Source organism: Oncorhynchus clarkii, chromosome 1 (assembly GCF_045791955.1).
Source record: "Oncorhynchus clarkii lewisi isolate Uvic-CL-2024 chromosome 1, UVic_Ocla_1.0, whole genome shotgun sequence".
In the NCBI taxonomy this organism is placed as follows: Eukaryota; Metazoa; Chordata; class Actinopteri; order Salmoniformes; family Salmonidae; genus Oncorhynchus; species Oncorhynchus clarkii.
The window spans coordinates 1,576,041-1,600,389 of NC_092147.1; the positions used below are offsets into that span (position 1 = coordinate 1,576,041).

General features: G+C 47.7%; 1 protein-coding gene across 2 annotated transcripts in view; it reads left to right on the top strand.

Moving 5' to 3' along the window:
- Window positions 1-24,349, top strand: part of LOC139412646 (cytoplasmic FMR1-interacting protein 1 homolog) — a 114,888-nt gene that overhangs the window by 77,803 nt on the left and 12,736 nt on the right. For both annotated transcript variants that reach the window (XM_071159415.1, XM_071159339.1), the window contains exons 14-17: window positions 9,121-9,287; window positions 9,498-9,645; window positions 20,423-20,576; window positions 21,925-22,081. In XM_071159415.1, the coding sequence (XP_071015516.1) occupies window positions 9,121-9,287; window positions 9,498-9,645; window positions 20,423-20,576; window positions 21,925-22,081 (626 nt within the window). The remainder of the gene's footprint in view (window positions 1-9,120; window positions 9,288-9,497; window positions 9,646-20,422; window positions 20,577-21,924; window positions 22,082-24,349) is intronic.

Consider the following 24,349-nt stretch of genomic DNA (forward strand, 5'->3'; position numbering starts at 1 on the left):
GTCATTACCTAGCCTGGTCATTACCTAGCCTGGTCGTTACCTAGCCTGGTCATTACCTAGCCAGGTCGTTACCTATTCTGGTCATTACCTAGCCAGGTCATTACCTAGCTTGGTCCTGTATCTGTTTCTGCTGTCTAGCCAGCTGTTCTGGTCATTACCTAGCCTGGTCCTGTATCTGTTTCTGCTGTCTAGCCAGCTATCCTGGTCGTTACCTAGCTTGGTCCTGTATCTGTTTCTGCTGTCTAGACAGCTGTCCTGGTCGTTACCTAGCTTGGTCCTGTATCTGTTTCTGCTGTCTAGCCAGCTGTTCTGGTCATTACCTGGCCTGGTCCTGTATCTATTTCTGCTGTCTAGCCAGCTGTTCTGGTCGTTACCTAGCCTGGTCATTACCTAGCCTGGTCATTACCTAACCTGGTCATTACCTAGCCTGGTCCTGTATCTGTTTCTGCTGTCTAGCCAGCTGTTCTGGTCATTACCTAGCCTGGTCCTGTATCTGTTTCTGCTGTCTAGCCAGCTGTTCTGGTCATTACCTAGCCTGGTCATTACCTAGCCTGGTCATTACCTAGCCTGGTCGTTACCTAGCCTGGTCATTACCTAGCCAGGTCGTTACCTATTCTGGTCATTACCTAGCCTGGTCATTACCTATTCTGGTCATTACCTAGCCAGGTCATTACCTAGCTTGGTCCTGTATCTGTTTCTGCTGTCTAGCCAGCTGTTCTGGTCATTACCTAGCCTGGTCCTGTATCTGTTTCTGCTGTCTAGCCAGCTGTCCTGGTCGTTACCTAGCTTGGTCCTGTATCTGTTTCTGCTGTCTAGCCAGCTGTCCTGGTCGTTACCTAGCTTGGTCCTGTATCTGTTTCTGCTGTCTAGCCAGCTGTTCTGGTCATTACCTAGCCTGGTCCTGTATCTGTTTCTGCTGTCTAGCCAGCTGTTCTGGTCGTTACCTAGCCTGGTCATTACCTAGCCTGGTCATTACCTAACCTGGTCATTACCTAGCCTGGTCCTGTATCTGTTTCTGCTGTCTAGCCAGCTGTTCTGGTCATTACCTAGCCTGGTCCTGTATCTGTTTCTGCTGTCTAGCCAGCTGTTCTGGTCATTACCTAGCCTGGTCCTGTATCTGTTTCTGCTGTCTATCCAGCTGTTCTGGTCATTACCTAGCCTGGTCGTTATCTGTTTCTGCTGTCTAGCCAGCTGTTCTGGTCGTTACCTAGCCTGGTCATTACCTAGCCTGGTCATTACCTAACCTGGTCATTACCTAGCCTGGTCCTGTATCTGTTTCTGCTGTCTAGCCAGCTGTTCTGGTCATTACCTAGCCTGGTCCTGTATCTGTTTCTGCTGTCTAGCCAGCTGTTCTGGTCATTACCTAGCCTGGTCATTACCTAGCCTGGTCATTACCTAGCCTGGTCGTTACCTAGCCTGGTCATTACCTAGCCAGGTCGTTACCTATTCTGGTCATTACCTAGCCTGGTCATTACCTAGCCAGGTCGTTACCTATTCTGGTCATTACCTAGCCTGGTCATTACCTAGCCTGGTCATTACCTAACCTGGTCATTACCTAGCCTGGTCCTGTATCTGTTTCTGCTGTCTAGCCAGCTGTTCTGGTCATTACCTAGCCTGGTCCTGTATCTGTTTCTGCTGTCTAGCCAGCTGTCCTGGTCGTTACCTAGCTTGGTCCTGTATCTGTTTCTGCTGTCTAGCCAGCTGTCCTGGTCGTTACCTAGCTTGGTCCTGTATCTGTTTCTGCTGTCTAGCCAGCTGTTCTGGTCATTACCTAGCCTGGTCCTGTATCTGTTTCTGCTGTCTAGCCAGCTGTTCTGGTCGTTACCTAGCCTGGTCATTACCTAGCCTGGTCATTACCTAACCTGGTCATTACCTAGCCTGGTCCTGTATCTGTTTCTGCTGTCTAGCCAGCTGTTCTGGTCATTACCTAGCCTGGTCCTGTATCTGTTTCTGCTGTCTAGCCAGCTGTTCTGGTCATTACCTAGCCTGGTCCTGTATCTGTTTCTGCTGTCTATCCAGCTGTTCTGGTCATTACCTAGCCTGGTCGTTATCTGTTTCTGCTGTCTAGCCAGCTGTTCTGGTCATTACCTAGCCTGGTCCTGTATCTGTTTCTGCTGTCTAGCCAGCTGTTCTGGTCATTACCTAGCCTGGTCCTGTATCTGTTTCTGCTGTCTAGCCAGCTGTTCTGGTCGTTACCTAGCCTGGTCATTACCTAGCCTGGTCATTACCTAACCTGGTCATTACCTAGCCTGGTCCTGTATCTGTTTCTGCTGTGTAGCCAGCTGTTCTGGTCGTTACCTAGCCTGGTCTTTACCTAGCCTGGTCCTGTATCTGTTTCTGCTGTCTAGCCAGCTGTTCTGGTCATTACCTAGCCTGGTCCTGTATCTGTTTCTGCTGTCTAGCTAGCTGTTCTGGTCATTACCTAGCCTGGTCATTACCTAGCCTGGTCGTTACCTAGCCTGGTCATTACCTAGCCTGGTCATTACCTAGCCTGGTCCTGTATCTGTTTCTGCTGTCTAGCCAGCTGTTCTGGTCATTACCTAGCCTGGTCGTTACCTAGCCTGGTCATTACCTAGCCTGGTCGTTACCTAGCCTGGTCATTACCTAGCCTGGTCATTGCCTAGCCTGGTCATTACCTAGCCTGGTCATTACCTATTCTGGTCATTACCTAGCCAGGTCATTACCTAGCTTGGTCCTGTATCTGTTTCTGCTGTCTAGACCGCTGTTCTGGTCGTTACCTAGCCTGGTCATTACCTAGCCTGGTCATTACCTAGCCTGGTCGTTACCTAGCCTGGTCATTACCTAGCCAGGTCGTTACCTATTCTGGTTATTACCTAGCCTGGTCATTACCTATTCTGGTCATTACCTAGCCAGGTCATTACCTAGCTTGGTCCTGTATCTGTTTCTGCTGTCTAGCCAGCTGTTCTGGTCATTACCTAGCCTGGTCCTGTATCTGTTTCTGCTGTCTAGCCAGCTATCCTGGTCGTTACCTAGCTTGGTCCTGTATCTGTTTCTGCTGTCTAGCCAGCTGTCCTGGTCGTTACCTAGCTTGGTCCTGTATCTGTTTCTGCTGTCTAGCCAGCTGTTCTGGTCATTACCTGGCCTGGTCCTGTATCTATTTCTGCTGTCTAGCCAGCTGTTCTGGTCGTTACCTAGCCTGGTCATTACCCAGCCTGGTCATTACCTAACCTGGTCATTACCTAGCCTGGTCCTGTATCTGTTTCTGCTGTCTAGCCAGCTGTTCTGGTCATTACCTAGCCTGGTCCTGTATCTGTTTCTGCTGTCTAGCCAGCTGTTCTGGTCATTACCTAGCCTGGTCATTACCTAGCCTGGTCATTACCTAGCCTGGTCGTTACCTAGCCTGGTCATTACCTAGCCAGGTCGTTACCTATTCTGGTCATTACCTAGCCTGGTCATTACCTATTCTGGTCATTACCTAGCCAGGTCATTACCTAGCTTGGTCCTGTATCTGTTTCTGCTGTCTAGCCAGCTGTTCTGGTCATTACCTAGCCTGGTCCTGTATCTGTTTCTGCTGTCTAGCCAGCTGTCCTGGTCGTTACCTAGCTTGGTCCTGTATCTGTTTCTGCTGTCTAGCCAGCTGTCCTGGTCGTTACCTAGCTTGGTCCTGTATCTGTTTCTGCTGTCTAGCCAGCTGTTCTGGTCATTACCTAGCCTGGTCCTGTATCTGTTTCTGCTGTCTAGCCAGCTGTTCTGGTCGTTACCTAGCCTGGTCATTACCTAGCCTGGTCATTACCTAACCTGGTCATTACCTAGCCTGGTCCTGTATCTGTTTATGCTGTCTAGCAAGCTGTTCTGGTCATTACCTAGCCTGGTCCTGTATCTGTTTCTGCTGTCTAGCCAGCTGTTCTGGTCATTACCTAGCCTGGTCCTGTATCTGTTTCTGCTGTCTATCCAGCTGTTCTGGTCATTACCTAGCCTGGTCGTTATCTGTTTCTGCTGTCTAGCCAGCTGTTCTGGTCGTTACCTAGCCTGGTCATTACCTAGCCTGGTCATTACCTAACCTGGTCATTACCTAGCCTGGTCCTGTATCTGTTTCTGCTGTCTAGCCAGCTGTTCTGGTCATTACCTAGCCTGGTCGTTATCTGTTTCTGCTGTCTAGCCAGCTGTTCTGGTCATTACCTAGCCTGGTCCTGTATCTGTTTCTGCTGTCTATCCAGCTGTTCTGGTCATTACCTAGCCTGGTCGTTATCTGTTTCTGCTGTCTAGCCAGCTGTTCTGGTCGTTACCTAGCCTGGTCATTACCTAGCCTGGTCATTACCTAACCTGGTCATTACCTAGCCTGGTCCTGTATCTGTTTCTGCTGTCTATCCAGCTGTTCTGGTCATTACCTAGCCTGGTCGTTATCTGTTTCTGCTGTCTAGCCAGCTGTTCTGGTCATTACCTAGCCTGGTCCTGTATCTGTTTCTGCTGTCTAGCCAGCTGTTCTGGTCATTACCTAGCCTGGTCCTGTATCTGTTTCTGCTGTCTAGCCAGCTGTTCTGGTCGTTACCTAGCCTGGTCATTACCTAGCCTGGTCATTACCTAACCTGGTCATTACCTAGCCTGGTCCTGTATCTGTTTCTGCTGTGTAGCCAGCTGTTCTGGTCGTTACCTAGCCTGGTCATTACCTAGCCTGGTCCTGTATCTGTTTCTGCTGTCTAGCCAGCTGTTCTGGTCATTACCTAGCCTGGTCCTGTATCTGTTTCTGCTGTCTAGCTAGCTGTTCTGGTCATTACCTAGCCTGGTCATTACCTAGCCTGGTCGTTACCTAGCCTGGTCATTACCTAGCCTGGTCATTACCTAGCCTGGTCCTGTATCTGTTTCTGCTGTCTAGCCAGCTGTTCTGGTCATTACCTAGCCTGGTCGTTACCTAGCCTGGTCATTACCTAGCCTGGTCATTACCTAGCCTGGTCCTGTATCTGTTTCTGCTGTCTAGCCAGCTGTTCTGGTCATTACCTAGCCTGGTCATTACCTAGCCTGGTCGTTACCTAGCCTGGTCATTACCTAGCCTGGTCATTGCCTAGCCTGGTCCTGTATCTGTTTCTGCTGTCTAACCAGCTGTTCTGGTCATTACCTAGCCTGGTCATTACCTAGCCTGGTCATTACTTAGCCTGGTCCTGTATCTGTTTCTGCTGTCTAGCCAGCTGTTCTGGTCATTACCTAGCCTGGTCATTACCTAGCCTGGTCGTTACCTAACCTGGTCATTACCTAGCCTGGTCATTACCTAGCCTGGTCATTACCTAGCCTGGTCGTTACCTAACCTGGTCATTACCTAGCCTGGTCATTACCTAACCTGGTCATTACCTAGCCTGGTCGTTACCTAACCTGGTCATTACCTAGCCTGGTCCTGTATCTGTTTCTGCTGTCTAGCCAGCTGTTCTGGTCATTACCTAGCCTGGTCATTACCTAGCCTGGTCGTTAACTAGCCTGGTCATTACCTAGCCTGGTCATTACCTAGCCTGGTCATTACCTAGCCTGGTCATTACCTAGCCTGGTCCCATATCTGTTTCTGCTGTCTAGCCAACTGTTCTGGTCATTACCGAGCCTGGTCATTACCTATTCTGGTCATTACCTAGCCTGGTCGTTTCCTAACCTGGCCATTACCTATTTTGGTCATTACCTAGCCTGGTCTTTACCTAGCCTGGTCATTACCTAGCCTGGTCCCATATCTGTTTCTGCTGTCTAGCCAGCTGTTCTGGTCATTACCTAGCCTGGTCATTACTTAGCCTGGTCCTGTATCTGTTGCTGCTGTCTAGCCAGCTGTTCTGGTCATTACCTAGCCTGGTCATTACCTAGCCTGGTCGTTACCTAACCTGGTCATTACCTAGCTTGGTCATTACCTAGCCTGGTCATTACCTAGCCTGGTCGTTACCTAACCTGGTCATTACCTAGCCTGGTCATTACCTAACCTGGTCATTACCTAGCCTGGTCATTACCTAACCTGGTCATTACCTAGCCTGGTCCTGTATCTGTTTCTGCTGTCTAGCCAGCTGTTCTGGTCATTACCTAGCCTGGTCCCATATCTGTTTCTGCTGTCTAGCCAACTGTTCTGGTCATTACCGAGCCTGGTCATTACCTATTCTGGTCATTACCTAGCCTGGTCGTTTCCTAACCTGGCCATTACCTATTTTGGTCATTACCTAGCCTGGTCTTTACCTAGCCTGGTCATTACCTAGCCTGGTCCCATATCTGTTTCTGCTGTCTAGCCAGCTGTTCTGGTCATTACCTAGCCTGGTCATTACCTAGCCTGGTCATTACCTAGCCAGGTCATTACCTATTCTGGTCATTACCTAGCCAGGTCATTACCTATTCTGGTCATTACCTATTCTGGTCTTTACCTAGCCAGGTCATTACCTAGCCTGGTCATGACCTATTCTGGTCATTACCTAGCCAGGTCATTACCTTTTTCTGGTCATTACCTAGCCGGGTCATTACCTAGCCTGGTCATTACCTAGCCGGGTCATTACCTAGCCTGGTCGTTACCTAGCCTGGTCGTTACCTAGCCTGGTCATTACCTAGCCTGGTCCTGTATCTGTTTCTGCTGTCTAGCCAGCTGTTCTGGTCATTACCTAGCCTGGTCGTTACCTAGCCTGGTCATTACCTAGCCTGGTCATTACCTAGCCTGGTCCTGTATCTGTTTCTGCTGTCTAGCCAGCTGTTCTGGTCATTACCTAGCCTGGTCATTACCTAGCCTGGTCGTTACCTAGCCTGGTCATTACCTAGCCTGGTCATTACCTAGCCTGGTCCTGTATCTGTTTCTGCTGTCTAACCAGCTGTTCTGGTCATTACCTAGCCTGGTCATTACCTAGCCTGGTCATTACTTAGCCTGGTCCTGTATCTGTTTCTGCTGTCTAGCCAGCTGTTCTGGTCATTACCTAGCCTGGTCATTACCTAGCCTGGTCGTTACCTAACCTGGTCATTACCTAGCCTGGTCATTACCTAGCCTGGTCATTACCTAGCCTGGTCGTTACCTAACCTGGTCATTACCTAGCCTGGTCATTACCTAACCTGGTCATTACCTAGCCTGGTCGTTACCTAACCTGGTCATTACCTAGCCTGGTCCTGTATCTGTTTCGGCTGTCTAGCCAGCTGTTCTGGTCATTACCTAGCCTGGTCATTACCTAGCCTGGTCGTTAACTAGCCTGGTCATTACCTAGCCTGGTCATTACCTAGCCTGGTCATTACCTAGCCTGGTCATTACCTAGCCTGGTCCCATATCTGTTTCTGCTGTCTAGCCAACTGTTCTGGTCATTACCGAGCCTGGTCATTACCTATTCTGGTCATTACCTAGCCTGGTCGTTTCCTAACCTGGCCATTACCTATTTTGGTCATTACCTAGCCTGGTCTTTACCTAGCCTGGTCATTACCTAGCCTGGTCCCATATCTGTTTCTGCTGTCTAGCCAGCTGTTCTGGTCATTACCTAGCCTGGTCATTACTTAGCCTGGTCCTGTATCTGTTGCTGCTGTCTAGCCAGCTGTTCTGGTCATTACCTAGCCTGGTCATTACCTAGCCTGGTCGTTACCTAACCTGGTCATTACCTAGCTTGGTCATTACCTAGCCTGGTCATTACCTAGCCTGGTCGTTACCTAACCTGGTCATTACCTAGCCTGGTCATTACCTAACCTGGTCATTACCTAGCCTGGTCATTACCTAACCTGGTCATTACCTAGCCTGGTCCTGTATCTGTTTCTGCTGTCTAGCCAGCTGTTCTGGTCATTACCTAGCCTGGTCCCATATCTGTTTCTGCTGTCTAGCCAACTGTTCTGGTCATTACCGAGCCTGGTCATTACCTATTCTGGTCATTACCTAGCCTGGTCGTTTCCTAACCTGGCCATTACCTATTTTGGTCATTACCTAGCCTGGTCTTTACCTAGCCTGGTCATTACCTAGCCTGGTCCCATATCTGTTTCTGCTGTCTAGCCAGCTGTTCTGGTCATTACCTAGCCTGGTCATTACCTAGCCTGGTCATTACCTAGCCAGGTCATTACCTAATCTGGTCATTACCTAGCCTGGTCATTACCTATTCTGGTCATTACCTAGCCAGGTCATTACCTATTCTGGTCATTACCTATTCTGGTCTTTACCTAGCCAGGTCATTACCTAGCCTGGTCATGACCTATTCTGGTCATTACCTAGCCAGGTCATTACCTTTTTCTGGTCATTACCTAGCCGGGTCATTACCTAGCCTGGTCATTACCTATTCTGGTCATTACCTAGCCTGGTCATGACCTATTCTGGTCATTACCTAGCCAGGTCATTACCTATTCTGGTCATTACCTAGCCAGGTCATTACCTAGCCTGGTCATTACCTAGCCTGGTCGTTACCTATTCTGGTCATTACCTATTCTGGTCATTATCTAACCTGGCCATTACCTATTCTGGTCATTACCTATTCTGGTCTTTACCTATTCTGGTCATTACCTAGCCTGGTCATTACCTAGCCTAGTCGTTACCTAGCCTGGTCATTACCTAGCCTGGTCATTACCTATTCTGGTCATTACCTAGCCTGGTCGTTACCTATTCTGGTCATTACCTATTCTGGTCATTACCTATTCTGGTCATTACCTATTCTGGTCATTATCTAACCTGGTCATTACCTAACCTGGTCATTGCCTAACCTGGTCATTACCTAGCCTGGTCATTACCTAACCTTGTCATTACCTAACCTGGTCATTACCTATTCTTATCATTACCTAACCTGGTCATTACCTATCCTGGTCATTACCTGGCCTGGTCATTACCTAGCCTGGTCCCTTCTGTGGTCCTAGGACTTCTATAGGAGTTTGCTAGACGGCACAAATCATCTCTAACTCTAAAGTTGACAGCTTTGGCCAACTGCTGTAACGAAGGGTTTATAAATGTATGTCTGAGGTGTGTTAGAGACTAACTAACCTGTCTCTAGGTGTGTTAAAGACTGACCGTGAGGTGGTCCTTCCCTCCAGGTGATGGCCATGATAAAGGGTTTATAAATGTCTGTCTGAGGTGTGGTCCTTCCCTCCAGGTGATGGCCATGATGAAGGGTTTATAAATGTCTGTCTGAGGTGTGGTCCTTCCCTCCAGGTGATGGCCATGATAAAGGGTTTATAAATGTCTGTCTGAGGTGTGGTCCTTCCCTCCAGGTGATGGCCATGATAAAGGGTTTACAGGTCCTGATGGGTCGTATGGAGTCGGTGTTTAACCACGCTATCCGCCACACCATCTACTCGGCCCTGCAGGACTTCGCCCAGCTCACCCTGAGAGACCCGCTACGGCAGGCCATCAAGAAGAAGAAGAGCGTGGTGCAGAGGTACATTGACTCTGGGGGGGGGGGGGGGGGTGCAGAGGTACTACGGAACACACAGGACCGCACAAAACATCCTTGAAGGGGGGGGGGCAGCGTTCTCCAGCTAGTGCAGGGTTTTGTTCCCTACCTGCTTTATCATCTCCAGTGTCAGAGTGTCAGACCCCTGATGTGAACTGAGAGTTTTTCATGTATGTGGTGCTGTTCTCTCCCCAGTGTCCTGCAGGCCATCAGGAAGACCATCTGTGATTGGGAGACAGGGCGTGAGCCCCACAATGACCCTGCCCTGCGAGGAGAGAAAGACCCCAAGGGAGGCTTTGACATCAAGGTCCCCCGCCGTGCCGTCGGCCCCTCCAGCACACAGGTCTGTCACCGCTCTGTGTCTACGATTACTACTACAGACAGCCATCGCTGTAACCTGACTTTATTTCTCACAGGTTGTCTCCTTTTTACCATCACAGCCTCCTATCCTAGTCATATCATGACGTCATACCATCGTCGTTCTCACAGTGCCTATATAACCTAAACTGTAATCTGGCGGAAGATGTATCAGCTGTACCATAGCATTAGCTTTTTCTAGATCACTAATGACCTTCCTGGAACCAGAGTAAAACGTTCTAAGAACCTCCCTGGAACCAAAGTAAAACGTTCTCAGAACCTTCCTGGAACCAGAGTAAAACGTTCTAAGAACCTCCCTGTAACCAGTGTAAAACGTTCTCAGAACCTTCCTGGAACCAGAGTAAAACGTTCTAAGAACCTCCCTGTAACCCCAAAATAACTGTTCCTAGAACAGGCAAAATGTTCACTTCTGCTCTCAAAACGTTTAAAAAACCTGTCAGGAAACTTATGGCTTCGTTCCCACAACCAATGTCAAACCAAAAACATACGTTTCCACAACTTCCAAGCTGGGAGAGCTCTATGCAACGGGTGTTGATCCAGCCTGAAGCCATGTAATTTCTCGCTACACTTTGAAGCAGTCTAACGTAATCAAATCAAATGTATTTATAAAGCCCTATCACGACTTCCTCCGGAGTCGGTTCCTCTCCTTGTTCGGGTGGCGGTCGGGTCACCGGTCTTCTAGCCATCGTCGATCCACTTTTCATTTCCCATTTGTTTTGTCTTGTTTTCCCACACACCTGGTTCTCATTCCCTCATTACATGTTGTGTATTTAACCCTCTGTTCCTCCCATGTCTTTGTGTGGAATTGTTTGCTGTAAGTGACTGGTGCACGTCGGGTTTTGTACCCATGCTGGTTATTTCTTTATGCCGTTGGAATTAAACTGCTCCGGTTATTACCTAGTTCTGCTCTCCTGTGTCTGACTTCACTGCCACCGGTTACACACCCCTTTACAGAGTCTTGTTTCACTGCCACCAGTTACACACCCCTTTACAGAGTCACTGCCACCAGTTACACACCCCTTTACAGAGTCACTGCCACCAGTTACACACCCCTTTACAGAGTCTTGTTTCACTGCCACCGGTTACACACCCCTTTACAGAGTCTTGTTTCACTGCCACCAGTTACACACCCCTCTACAGAGTCTTGTTTCACTGCCACCAGTTACACACCCCTTTACAGAGTCACTGCCACCAGTTACACACCCCTTTACAGAGTCACTGCCACCAGTTATACACCCCTTTACAGAGTCTTGTTTCACTGCCACCAGTTACACACCCCTCTACAGAGTCTTGTTTCACTGCCACCGGTTACACACCCCTTTACAGAGTCTTGTTTCACTGTCACCAGTTACACACCCCTTTACAGAGTCTTGTTTCACTGCCACCAGTTACACACCCCTTTACAGAGTCACTGCCACCAGTTACACACCCCTTTACAGAGTCTTGTTTCACTGCCACCAGTTACACACCCCTTTACAGAGTCTTGTTTCACTGCCACCAGTTACACACCCCTTTACAGAGTCTTGTTTCACTGCCACCAGTTACACACCCCTTTACACAGTCTTGTTTCACTGCCACCAGTTACACACCCCTTTACAGAGTCTTGTTTCACTGCCACCAGTTACACACCCCTTTACAGAGTCTTGTTTCACTGCTACCAGTTACACACCCCTTTACAGAGTCTTGTTTCACTGCCACCAGTTACACACCCCTCTACAGAGTCTTGTTTCACTGCCACCGGTTACACACCCCTTTACAGAGTCTTGTTTCACTGCCACCAGTTACACACCCCTTTACAGAGTCTTGTTTCACTGCTACCAGTTACACACCCCTTTACAGAGTCACTGCCACCAGTTACACACCCCTTTACAGAGTCTTGTTTCACTGCCACCAGTTACACACCCCTTTACAGAGTCTTGTTTCACTGCCACCGGTTACACACCCCTTTACAGAGTCTTGTTTCACTGCCACCAGTTACACACCCCTTTACAGAGTCTTGTTTCACTGCCACCAGTTACACACCCCTTTACAGAGTCTTGTTTCACTGCCACCAGTTACACACCCCTTTACAGAGTCTTGTTTCACTACCACCAGTTACACACCCCTTTACAGAGTCTTGTTTCACTGCCACCAGTTACACACCCCTTTACAGAGTCTTGTTTCACTGCCACCAATTACACACCCCTTTACATAGTCTTGTTTCACTGCCACCAGTTACACACCCTTTTACAGAGTCACTGTCACCAGTTACACACCCCTTTACAGAGTCTTGTTTCACTGCCACCAGTTACACACCCCTTTACAGAGTCTTGTTTCACTGCCACCAGTTACACACCCCTTTACAGAGTCACTGCCACCAGTTACACACCCCTTTACAGAGTCTTGTTTCACTGCCACCAGTTACACACCCCTTTACAGAGTCTTGTTTCACTGCCACCAGTTACACACCCCTTTACAGAGTCTTGTTTCACTGCCACCAGTTACACACCCCTTTACAGAGTCTTGTTTCACTGCCACCAGTTACACACCCCTTTACAGAGTCTTGTTTCACTGCCATCAGTTACACACCCCTTTACAGAGTCTTGTTTCACTGCCACCAGTTACACACCCCTTTACAGAGTCTTGTTTCACTGTCACCAGTTACACACCCCTTTACAGAGTCTTGTTTCACTGCCACCAGTTACACACCCCTTTACAGAGTCTTGTTTCACTGCCACCAGTTACACACCCCTTTACAGAGTCTTGTTTCACTGCTACCAGTTACACACCCCTTTACAGAGTCTTGTTTCACTGCCACCAGTTACACACCCCTTTACAGAGGCTTGTTTCACTGTCACCAGTTACACACCCCTTTACAGAGTCACTGCCACCAGTTACACACCCCTTTACAGAGTCACTGCCACCAGTTACACACCCCTTTACAGAGTCTTGTTTCACTGTCACCAGTTACACACCCCTTTACAGAGTCTTGTTTCACTGTCACCAGTTACACACCCCTTTACAGAGTCTTGTTTCACTGTCACCCGTTACACACCCCTTTACAGAGTCTTGTTTCACTATCACCAGTTACACACCCCTTTACAGAGTCACTGTCACCAGTTACACACCCCTTTACAGAGTCTTGTTTCACTGCCACCAGTTACACACCCCTTTACAGAGTCACTGCCACCAGTTACACACCCCTTCACATAGTCTTGTTTCACTGTCACCAGTTACACACCCCTTTACAGAGTCTTGTTTCACTGCTACCAGTTACACACCCCTTTACAGAGTCTTGTTTCACTGCCACCAGTTACACACCCCTTTACAGAGTCCTTTTTTCACTACCACCAGTTACACACCCCTTTACAGAGTCTTGTTTCACTGTAACCAGTTACACACCCCTTTACAGAGTCTTGTTTCACTGCCACCAGTTACACACCCCTTTACAGAGTCTTGTTTCACTGTCACCAGTTACACACCCCTTTACAGAGTCACTGTCACCAGTTACACACCCCTTTACAAAGTCACTGCCACCAGTTACACACCCCTTTACAGAGTCTTGTTTCACTGCCACCAGTTACACACCCCTTTACAGAGTCTTGTTTCACTGTCACCAGTTACACACCCCTTTACAGAGTCTTGTTTCACTGTCACCAGTTACACACCCCTTTACAGAGTTTCACTGTCACCAGTTACACACCCCTTTACAGAGTTTGTCACCAGTTACACACTGTCACCAGTTACACACCCCTTTACAGAGTCACTGCCACCAGTTACACACCCCTTTACAGAGTCACTGCCACCAGTTACACACCCCTTTACAGAGTCTTGTTTCACTGCCACCAGTTACACACCCCTTTACAGAGTCTTGTTTCACTGTCACCAGTTACACACCCCTTTACAGAGTCTTGTTCCACTACCAGCAGTTACACACCCCTTTACAGAGTCTTGTTTCACTGCCACCAGTTACACACCCCTTTACAGAGTCTTGTTTCACTGCCACCAGTTACACACCCCTTTACAGAGTCTTGTTCCACCCCTACCACTGTCACCAGTTACACACCCCTTTACAGAGTCTTGTTTCACTGTCACCTACCAGTTACACAACCCTTTACAGAGTCTTGTTTCACTGCCACCAGTTACACACCCCTTTACAGAGTCTTGTTTCACTGTCACCAGTTACACACCCCTTTACAGAGTCTTGTTTCACTGTCACCAGTTACACACCCCTTTACAGAGTCTTGTTTCACTGTCACCAGTTACACACCCCTTTACAGAGTCACTGCCACCAGTTACACACCCCTTTACAGAGTCACTGCCACCAGTTACACACCCCTTTACAGAGTCTTGTTTCACTGCCACCAGTTACACACCCCTTTACAGAGTCTTGTTTCACTGCCACCAGTTACACACCCCTTTACAGAGTCTTGTTTCACTACCACCAGTTACACACCCCTTTACAGTCTTGTTTCACTGCCACCAGTTACACACCCCTTTACAGAGTCTTGTTTCACTGCCACCAGTTACACACCCCTTTACAGAGTCTTGTTTCACTGCCACCAGTTACACACCCTTTTACAGAGTCACTGTTTCACTCACCAGTTACACACCCCTTTACAGAGTCTTGTTTCACTGCCACCAGTTACACACCCCTTTACAGAGTCTTGTTTCACTGCCACCAGTTACACACCCCTTTACAGAGTCACTGCCACCAGTTACACACCCCTTTACAGAGTCTCACTGTCACCAGTTACACACCCCTTTCACTGCCACCAGTTACACACCCCTTTACAGAGTCTTTTTTCACTGCCACCAGTTACACACCCCTTTACAGAGTCTTGTTTCACTGCCACCAGTTACACACCCCTTTACAGAGTCTTGTTTCACTGCCACCAGTTACACACCCCTTTACAGAGTCTTGTTTCACTGTCACCAGTTACACACCCCTTTACAGAGTCTTGTTTCACTGCCACCAGTTACACACCCCTTTACAGAGTCTTGTTTCACTGCCACCAGTTACACACCCCTTTACAGAGTCTTGTTTCACTGCTGCCACCAGTTACACACCCCTTTACAGAGTCTTGTTTCACTGCCACCAGTTCTTGTTTCACTGCCACCAGTTACACACCCCTTTACAGAGTCTTGTTTCACTGCCACCAGTTACACACCCCTTTACAGAGTCTTGTTTCACCACCAGTTACACACCCCTTTACAGAGTCTTGTTTCACTGCCACCAGTTACACACCCCTTTACAGAGTCTTGTTTCACTGCCACCAGTTACACACCCCTTTACAGAGTCACTGCCACCAGTTACACACCCCTTTTCACTGCCACCAGTTACACACCCCTTTACAGAGTCTTGTTTCACTGTCACCAGTTACACACCCCTTTACAGAGTCTTGTTTCACTGCCACCAGTTACACACCCCTTTACAGAGTCTTGTTTCACTGCCACCAGTTACACACCCCTTTACAGAGTCTTGTTTCACTATCACCAGTTACACACCCCTTTACAGAGTCTTGTTTCACTGTCACCAGTTACACACCCCTTTACAGAGTCTTGTTTCACTGCCACCAGTTACACACCCCTTTACAGAGTCTTGTTTCACTGCCACCAGTTACACACCCCTTTACAGAGTCTTGTTTCACTGTCACCAGTTACACACCCCTTTACAGAGTCTTGTTTCACTGCCACCAGTTACACACCCCTTTACAGAGTCTTGTTTCACTGCCACCAGTTACACACCCCTTTACACCAGTTACACACCCCTTTTGTTTCACTGCCACCAGTTACACACCCCTTTACAGAGTCTTGTTTCACTGCCACCAGTTACACACCCCTTTACAGAGTCTTGTTTCACTGCCACCAGTTACACACCCCTTTACAGAGTCTTGTTTCACTGTCACCAGTTACACACCCCTTTACAGAGTCACTGTCACCAGTTACACACCCCTTTACAGAGTCACTGCCACCAGTTACACACCCCTTTACAGAGTCTTGTTTCACTGCCACCAGTTACACACCCCTTTACAGAGTCTTGTTTCACTGTCACCAGTTACACACCCCTTTACAGAGTCTTGTTTCACTGTCACCAGTTACACACCCCTTTACAGAGTCTTGTTTCACTGTCACCAGTTACACACCCCTTTACAGAGTCACTGCCACCAGTTACACACCCCTTTACAGAGTCACTGCCACCAGTTACACACCCCTTTACAGAGTCTTGTTTCACTGCCACCAGTTACACACCCCTTTACAGAGTCTTGTTTCACTGTCACCAGTTACACACCCCTTTACAGAGTCTTGTTTCACTGCTACCAGTTACACACCCCTTTACAGAGTCTTGTTTCACTGCCACCAGTTACACACCCCTTTACAGAGTCTTGTTTCACTGTCACCAGTTACACACCCCTTTACAGAGTCACTGTTACACACCCCTTTACCACTGCCACCAGTTACACACCCCTTTACAGAGTCTTGTTTCACTGCCACCAGTTACACACCCCTTTACAGAGTCTTGTTTCACTGTCACCAGTTACACACCCCTTTACAGAGTCTTGTTTCACTGTTTCACTGCCACCAGTTACACACCCCTTTACAGAGTCTTGTTTCACTGCCACCAGTTACACACCCCTTTACAGAGGCTTGTTTCACTGTCACCAGTTACACACCCCTTTACAGAGTCACTGCCACCAGTTACACACCCCTTTACAGAGTCTTGTTTCACTGTCACCAGTTACACACCCCTTTACAGAGTCTTGTTTCACTGTCACCAGTTACACACCCCTTTACAGAGTCTTGTTTCACTGTCACCAGTTACACACCCCTTTACAGAGTCTTGTCACTTCACCAGTTACACACCCCTTTACAGACCACTGCCACCAGTTACACACCCCTTTACAGAGTCTTGTTTCACTGCCACCAGTTACACACCCCTTTACAGAGTCTTGTTTCACTGCCACCAGTTACACACCCCTTTACAGAGTCTTGTTTCACTGCTACCAGTTACACACCCCTTTACAGAGGCTTGTTTCACTGTCACCAGTTACACACCCCTTTACAGAGTCTTGTTTCACTATCACCAGTTACACACCCCTTTACAGAGTCACTGTCACCAGTTACACACCCCTTTACAGAGTCTTGTTTCACTGCCACCAGTTACACACCCCTTTACAGAGTCACTGCCACCAGTTACACACCCCTTCACATAGTCTTGTTTCACTGTCACCAGTTACACACCCCTTTACAGAGTCTTGTTTCACTGCTACCAGTTACACACCCCTTTACAGAGTCTTGTTTCACTGCCACCAGTTACACACCCCTTTACAGAGTCCTTTTTTCACTACCACCAGTTACACACCCCTTTACAGAGTCTTGTTTCACTGTAACCAGTTACACACCCCTTTACAGAGTCTTGTTTCACTGCCACCAGTTACACACCCCTTTACAGAGTCTTGTTTCACTGTCACCAGTTACACACCCCTTTACAGAGTCACTGTCACCAGTTACACACCCCTTTACAAAGTCACTGCCACCAGTTACACACCCCTTTACAGAGTCTTGTTTCACTGCCACCAGTTACACACCCCTTTACAGAGTCTTGTTTCACTGTCACCAGTTACACACCCCTTTACAGAGTCTTGTTTCACTGTCACCAGTTACACACCCCTTTACAGAGTCTTGTTTCACTGTCACCAGTTACACACCCCTTTACAGAGTCACTGCCACCAGTTACACACCCCTTTACAGAGTCACTGCCACCAGTTACACACCCCTTTACAGAGTCTTGTTTCACTGCCACCAGTTACACACCCCTTTACAGAGTCTTGTTTCACTGTCACCAGTTACACACCCCTTTACAGAGTCTTGTTCCACTACCAGCAGTTACACACCCCTCTACAGAGTCTTGTTTCACTGCCACCAGTTACACACCCCTTTACAGAGTCTTGTTTCACTGTCACCAGTTACACACCCCTTTACAGAGTCTTGTTCCACTACCAGCAGTTACACACCCCTTTACAGAGTCTTGTTTCACTGCTACCAGTTACACAACCCTTTACAGAGTCTTGTTTCACTGTCACCAGTTACACACCCCTTACAGCCCTTTTTTAACCTGTAGACCGTAAGCAGTACCAATCAAATGTATTTCCAGCGGTTAACCATTAACATTCCTAAGACTAACCAGAAGTGTTGGTGGCGACCAACCAGAAGTTAGTTACATACAGGACAGTTTTTTGTGGAGACCAACTAGAAGTTAGTTACATACAGGACAGTTTTGGTGGAGACCAACTAGAAGTTAGTTACATACAGGACAGTTTTGGTGGAGACCAACTAGAAGTTAGTTACATACAGGACAGTTTTGGTGGAGACCAACTAGAAGTTAGTTACATACAGGACAGTTTTGGTGGAGACCAACTAGAAGTTAGTTACATACAGGACAGTTTTGGTGGAGACCAACCAGAAGTTAGTTACATACAGGACAGTTTTGATGGAGACCAACCAGAAGTTAGTTACATACAGGACAGTTTTGGTGGAGACCAACCAGAAGTTAGTTACATACAGGACAGTTTTGGTGGAGACCAACTAGAAGTTAGTTACATACAGGACAGTTTTTTGTGGAGACCAACTAGAAGTTAGTTACATACAGGACAGTTTTGGTTGAGACCAACTAGAAGTTAGTTACATACAGGACAGTTTTGGTGGAGACCAACCAGAAGTTAGTTACATACAGGACAGTTTTGGTGGAGACCAACCAGAAGTTAGTTACATACAGGACAGTTTTGGTGGAGACCAACTAGAAGTAAGTTACATACAGGACAGTTTTGGTGGAGACCAACCAGAAGTTAGTTACATACAGGACAGTTTTGATGGAGACCAACCAGAAGTTAGTTACATACAGGACAGTTTTGGTGGAGACCAACTAGAAGTTAGTTACATACAGGACAGTTTTGGTGGAGACCAACCAGAAGTTAGTTACATACAGGACAGTTTTGATAGAGACCAACCAGAAGTTAGTTACATACAGGACAGTTTTGGTGGAGACCAACCAGAAGTTAGTTACATACAGGACAGTTTTTTGTGGAGACCAACTAGAAGTTAGTTACATACAGGACAGTTTTGGTTGAGACCAACTAGAAGTTAGTTACATACAGGACAGTTTTGGTGGAGACCAACCAGAAGTTAGTTACATACAGGACAGTTTTGGTGGAGACCAACCAGAAGTTAGTTACATACAGGACAGTTTTGGTGGAGACCAACCAGAAGTTAGTTACATACAGGACAGTTTTGATGGAGACCAACCAGAAGTTAGTTACATACAGGACAGTTTTGGTGGAGACCAACCAGAAGTTAGTTACATACAGGACAGTTTTGGTGGAGACCAACTAGAAGTAAGTTACATACAGGACAGTTTTGGTGGAGACCAACCAGAAGTTAGTTACATACAGGACAGTTTTGATGGAGACCAACCAGAAGTTAGTTACATACAGGACAGTTTTGGTGGAGACCAACCAGAAGTTAGTTACATACAGGACAGTTTTGGTGGAGACCAACTAGAAGTTAGTTACATACAGGACAGTTTTGGTGGAGACCAACTAGAAGTTAGTTACATACAGGACAGTTTTGGTGGAGACCAACTAGAAGTTAGTTACATACAGGACAGTTTTGGTGGAGACCAACCAGAAGTTAGTTACATACAGGACAGTTTTGATGGAGACCAACCAGAAGTTAGTTACATACAGGACAGTTTTGGTGGAGACCAACCAGAAGTTAGTTACATACAGGACAGTTTTGGTGGAGACCAACTAGAAGTTAGTTACATACAGGACAGTTTTTTGTGGAGACCAACTAGAAGTTAGTTACATACAGGACAGTTTTGGTTGAGACCAACTAGAAGTTAGTTACATACAGGACAGTTTTGGTGGAGACCAACCAGAAGTTAGTTACATACAGGACAGTTTTGGTGGAGACCAACCAGAAGTTAGTTACATACAGGACAGTTTTGGTGGAGACCAACGAGAAGTAAGTTACATACAGGACAGTTTTGGTGGAGACCAACCAGAAGTTAGTTACATACAGGACAGTTTTGATGGAGACCAACCAGAAGTTAGTTACATACAGGACAGTTTTGGTGGAGACCAACTAGAAGTTAGTTACATACAGGACAGTTTTGGTGGAGACCAACCAGAAGTTAGTTACATACAGGACAGTTTTGATGGAGACCAACCAGAAGTTAGTTACATACAGGACAGTTTTGGTGGAGACCAACCAGAAGTTAGTTACATACAGGACAGTTTTGGTGGAGACCAACTAGAAGTTAGTTACATGCAGGACAGTTTTGGTGGAGACCAACCAGAAGTTAGTTACATACAGGACAGTTTTGGTGGAGACCAACCAGAAGTTAGTTACATACAGGACAGTTTTGTTGGAGACCAACTAGAAGTTAGTTACATACAGGACAGTTTTGGTGGAGACCAACCAGAAGTTAGTTACATACAGGACAGTTTTGGTGGAGACCAACCAGAAGTTAGTTACATACAGGACAGTTTTGGTGGAGACCAACTAGAAGTTAGTTACATACAGGACAGTGTTGGTGGAGACCAACTAGAAGTTAGTTACATACAGAACAGTGTTGGTGGAGACCAAACAGAAATGGAATATTAAACCCTTTATTAAACCTTAAACCTAATTTCTCCTCCTCCTCCCCTCTGTGCCTTTCCATTCCTCCTCCTGCCTCCTCTTCCTCTCCTCCTCCTCTGTAGCTGTACATGGTTCGTACCATGCTGGAGTCTCTGATAGCTGATAAAAGTGGTTCTAAGAAGACTCTCCGCAGCTGTCTGGAGGGACCCACCATCATGGACATGGAGAAGTTCCACAGAGAGTCCTTCTTCTATACTCACCTGCTCAACTTCAGCGGTAAGGAGACCGGTAGAGACAGACTTCAAGGGTAAGGAGACCGGTAGAGACAGACTTCAGCGGTAAGGAGACCGGTAGAGACAGACTTCAGCGGTAAGGAGACCAGTAGAGACAGACTTCAGGGGTAAGGAGACCGGTAGAGACAGACTTCAGCGGTAAGGAGACCGGTAGAGACAGACTTCAGCGGTAAGGAGACCGGTAGAGACAGACTTCAGCGGTAAGGAGACCGGTAGAGACAGACTTCAGGGGTAAGGAGACCGGTAGAGACAGACTTCAGCGGTAAGGAGACCGGTAGAGACAGACTTCAGCGGTAAGGAGACCGGTAGAGACAGACTTCAGGGGTAAGGAGACCGGTAGAGACAGACTTCAGGGGTAAGGAGACCGGTAGAGACAGACTTCAGCGGTAATGAGACCGATAGAGACGGACTTCAGCGGTAAGGAGACCGGTAGAGACAGACTTCAGGGGTAAGGAGACCGGTAGAGACAGACTTCAGCGGTAAGGAGACCGGTAGAGACGGACTTCAGCGGTAAGGAGACCGGTAGAGACAGACTTCAGGGGTAAGGAGACCGGTAGAGACAGACTTCAGCGGTAAGGAGACCGGTAGAGACAGACTTCAGCGGTAAGGAGACCGGTAGAGACAGACTTCAGCGGTAAGGAGACCGGTAGAGACAGACTTCAGCGGTAAGGAGACCGGTAGAGACAGACTTCAGCGGTAAGGAGACCGGTAGAGACAGACTTCAGCGGTAAGGAGACCGGTAGAGACAGACTTCAGGGGTAAGGAGACCGGTAGAGACAGACTTCAGCGGTAAGGAGACCGGTAGAGACAGAGTCTACATCCCAAATGGCACCACTTTAGACCAGCGGACATAGGATGATGCAGCCAGTACCTCCTGCTCCCACTGTCCCCTCTCGAACCCTCTGTCCCCTCCCTAACCCTCTGTCCCCTCTCTAACCCCCTGTCCCCTCTCTACCCCTAACCCTCCGTCTGTCCCCCCCCAACCCTCTGTCCCCTCTCTAACCCTCCGTCCCATCTAACCCTCTGTCCCCTCTAACCCTCTGTCCCCTCTCTAACCCTCTGTCCCCTCCCTAACCCTCTGTCCCCTCTCTAACCCCCTGTCCCCTCTCTACCCCTAACCCTCCGTCTGTCCCCCCCCAACCCTCTGTCCCCTCTCTAACCCTCCGTCCCATCTAACCCTCTGTCCCCTCTCTAACCCTCTGTCCCCTCCCTAACCCTCTGTCCCCTCCCTAACCCTCTGTCCCCTCTCTAACCCCCTGTCCCCTCTCTAACCCTTTGTCCCCTCACTAACCCCCTGTCCCCTCTCTAACCCTCTGTCCCCTCCCTAACAGAGACCCTACAGCAGTGCTGTGACCTGTCTCAGCTGTGGTTCAGAGAGTTCTTCCTGGAGCTGACCATGGGTGGCAGGATCCAGTTCCCCATCGAGATGTCCATGCCCTGGATCCTCACAGACCACATACTGGAGACCAAGGAGGCCTCTATGATGGAGTAAGACACTGTTTAGACCACTGTGTGTGTCCGTTCATCTGTCCGTCCCCTGTAACCTCAAGGAGGCCTCTATAATGGAGTAAGACACCATGTTAGAGCAGTGTGTGTGTGTGTGTGTGTGTCCGTCCGACACACACTCCTGTGGGGCGGTTTCCCGATGTTCATACCGTCGAAACTAAAATAAATGAATTGTGAAGACAGGCAGTCTCATCAAGTTATACATATACAGGTAGGAGCCACATGTAATTTCAAAATAAATCTAACTTTGTCTCCTTCACCCAAATCCAGATAGCTGGTGTTCTTAAAGAACTGTAAAATCTGGACCCCTACAAATCAGCAGGGCTAGACAATCTGGACCCCTACAAATCAGCTGGGCTAGACAATCTGGACCCCTACAAATCAGCTGGGCTAGACAATCTGGACCCCTACAAATCAGCTGGGCTAGACAATCTGGACCCCTACAAATCAGCCGGACTAGACAATCTGGACCCTTACAAATCAGCAGGGCTAGACAATCTGGACCCCTACAAATCAGCTGGGCTAGACAATCTGGACCCCTACATATCAGCTGGGCTAGACAATCTGGACCCTCTCTTTCTAAAATTATCTGCCAAAATTGTTGCAACCTGTTCAACCTCTCTTTCGTATCGTCTGAGATCCCCAAAGATTGGAAAGCTGCCGCGGTCATCCCCCTCTTCAAAGGGGGAGACACTCTAGACCCAAACTGCTACAGACCTATATCTAGTGATTCTCTGATCCACCTCTACGCAGACGACACCATTCTGTATACTTCTGGCCCTTCTTTGGACACTGTGTTAACTAACCTCCAGACGAGCTTCAATGCCATACAACTCTCCTTCCATGGCCTCCAACTGCTCTTAAATACAAGTAAAACTAAATGCATGCTCTTCAATCGATTGATGCCCACACCTGCCCGCCCGTCCAGCATCACTACTCTGGACGGCTCTGACTTGAATATGAATATGTAGACAACTACAAATACCTCATACTCACATTAAGCATCTTCAATCCAAAAATAAATCTAGAATCAGCTTCCTATTTCGCAACAAAGCATCCTTCACTCATGCTGCCAAACATACCCTTGTAAAACTGACCATCCTACCGATCCTCGACTTCGGCGATGTCATCTATAAAATAGCCTCCAACACTCTACTCAGCAAATTGGATGTAGTCTATCACAGTGCCATCCGTTTTGTCACCAAAGCCCCATACACTACCCACTACTGCGACCTGTACTCTCTCGTTGTTTGGCCCTCACTTCATACTCGTCGCCAAACCCACTGGCTACAGGTTATCTACAAGTCTCTGCTAGGTAAAGCCCCGCCTTATCTCACTGGTTACCATAGCAGCACCCACTCGTAGCACGCGCTCCAGCAGGTATATCTCACTGGTCACCATAGCAGCACCCACTCGTAGCACGCTCTCCAGCAGGTATATCTCACTGGTCACCCCCAAAGCCAATTCCTACTTTGGCCGCCTTTCCTTCCAGTTCTCTGCTGCCAATGACTGGAACGAACTGCAAAAAATCCCTGAAGCTGGAGACTCACATCTCCCTCACTAACTTTAAGCATCAGCTGTCAGAGCAGCTCACAGATCACTGCACCTGTACATAGCACATCTGTAAACAGCCCATCCAACTACTTCATCCTCATATTGTATTTATTTATTCATCTTGCTCCTTTGCAACCCAGTATCTGTGCCAGCACATTCATCTTCTGCACATCTATCACTCCAGTGTTTAATTGGTATATTGTAATTACTTCACCATCATGGCCTATTTAGTGCCTTACCTCCCTTATCTTGCCTCATTTGCACACACTGTTTATAGACTTTTTATATTGTATTATTGACTGCATGTTTGTTTTACTCCATGTGTAACTCTGTGTTGTCTGTTCACACTGCTATGCTTTATCTTGGCCAGGTCGCAGTTGTAAATGAGAACTTGTTCTCAACTGGCCTACCTGGTTAAATAAAGGTGTTCTCAACTGGCCTACCTGGTTAAATAAAGGTGAAATTAATTAATTAATTAAAAAACGGTGAAATATTTACTTACCCTTAACCATCAAAGCAGTTCAAGAAAATATTTACTGAATAAACGAAAGTAAAAAATATATAAAAAGTAACAGAATAAAATAAAAATAACGAGGCTACAATACAAGGGCTACCGGTACCGAGTCAATGTGTGGGAGTACAGGTTAGTAATGAGGCTATATACAAGGGCTACCGGTACCGAGTCAATGTGTGGGA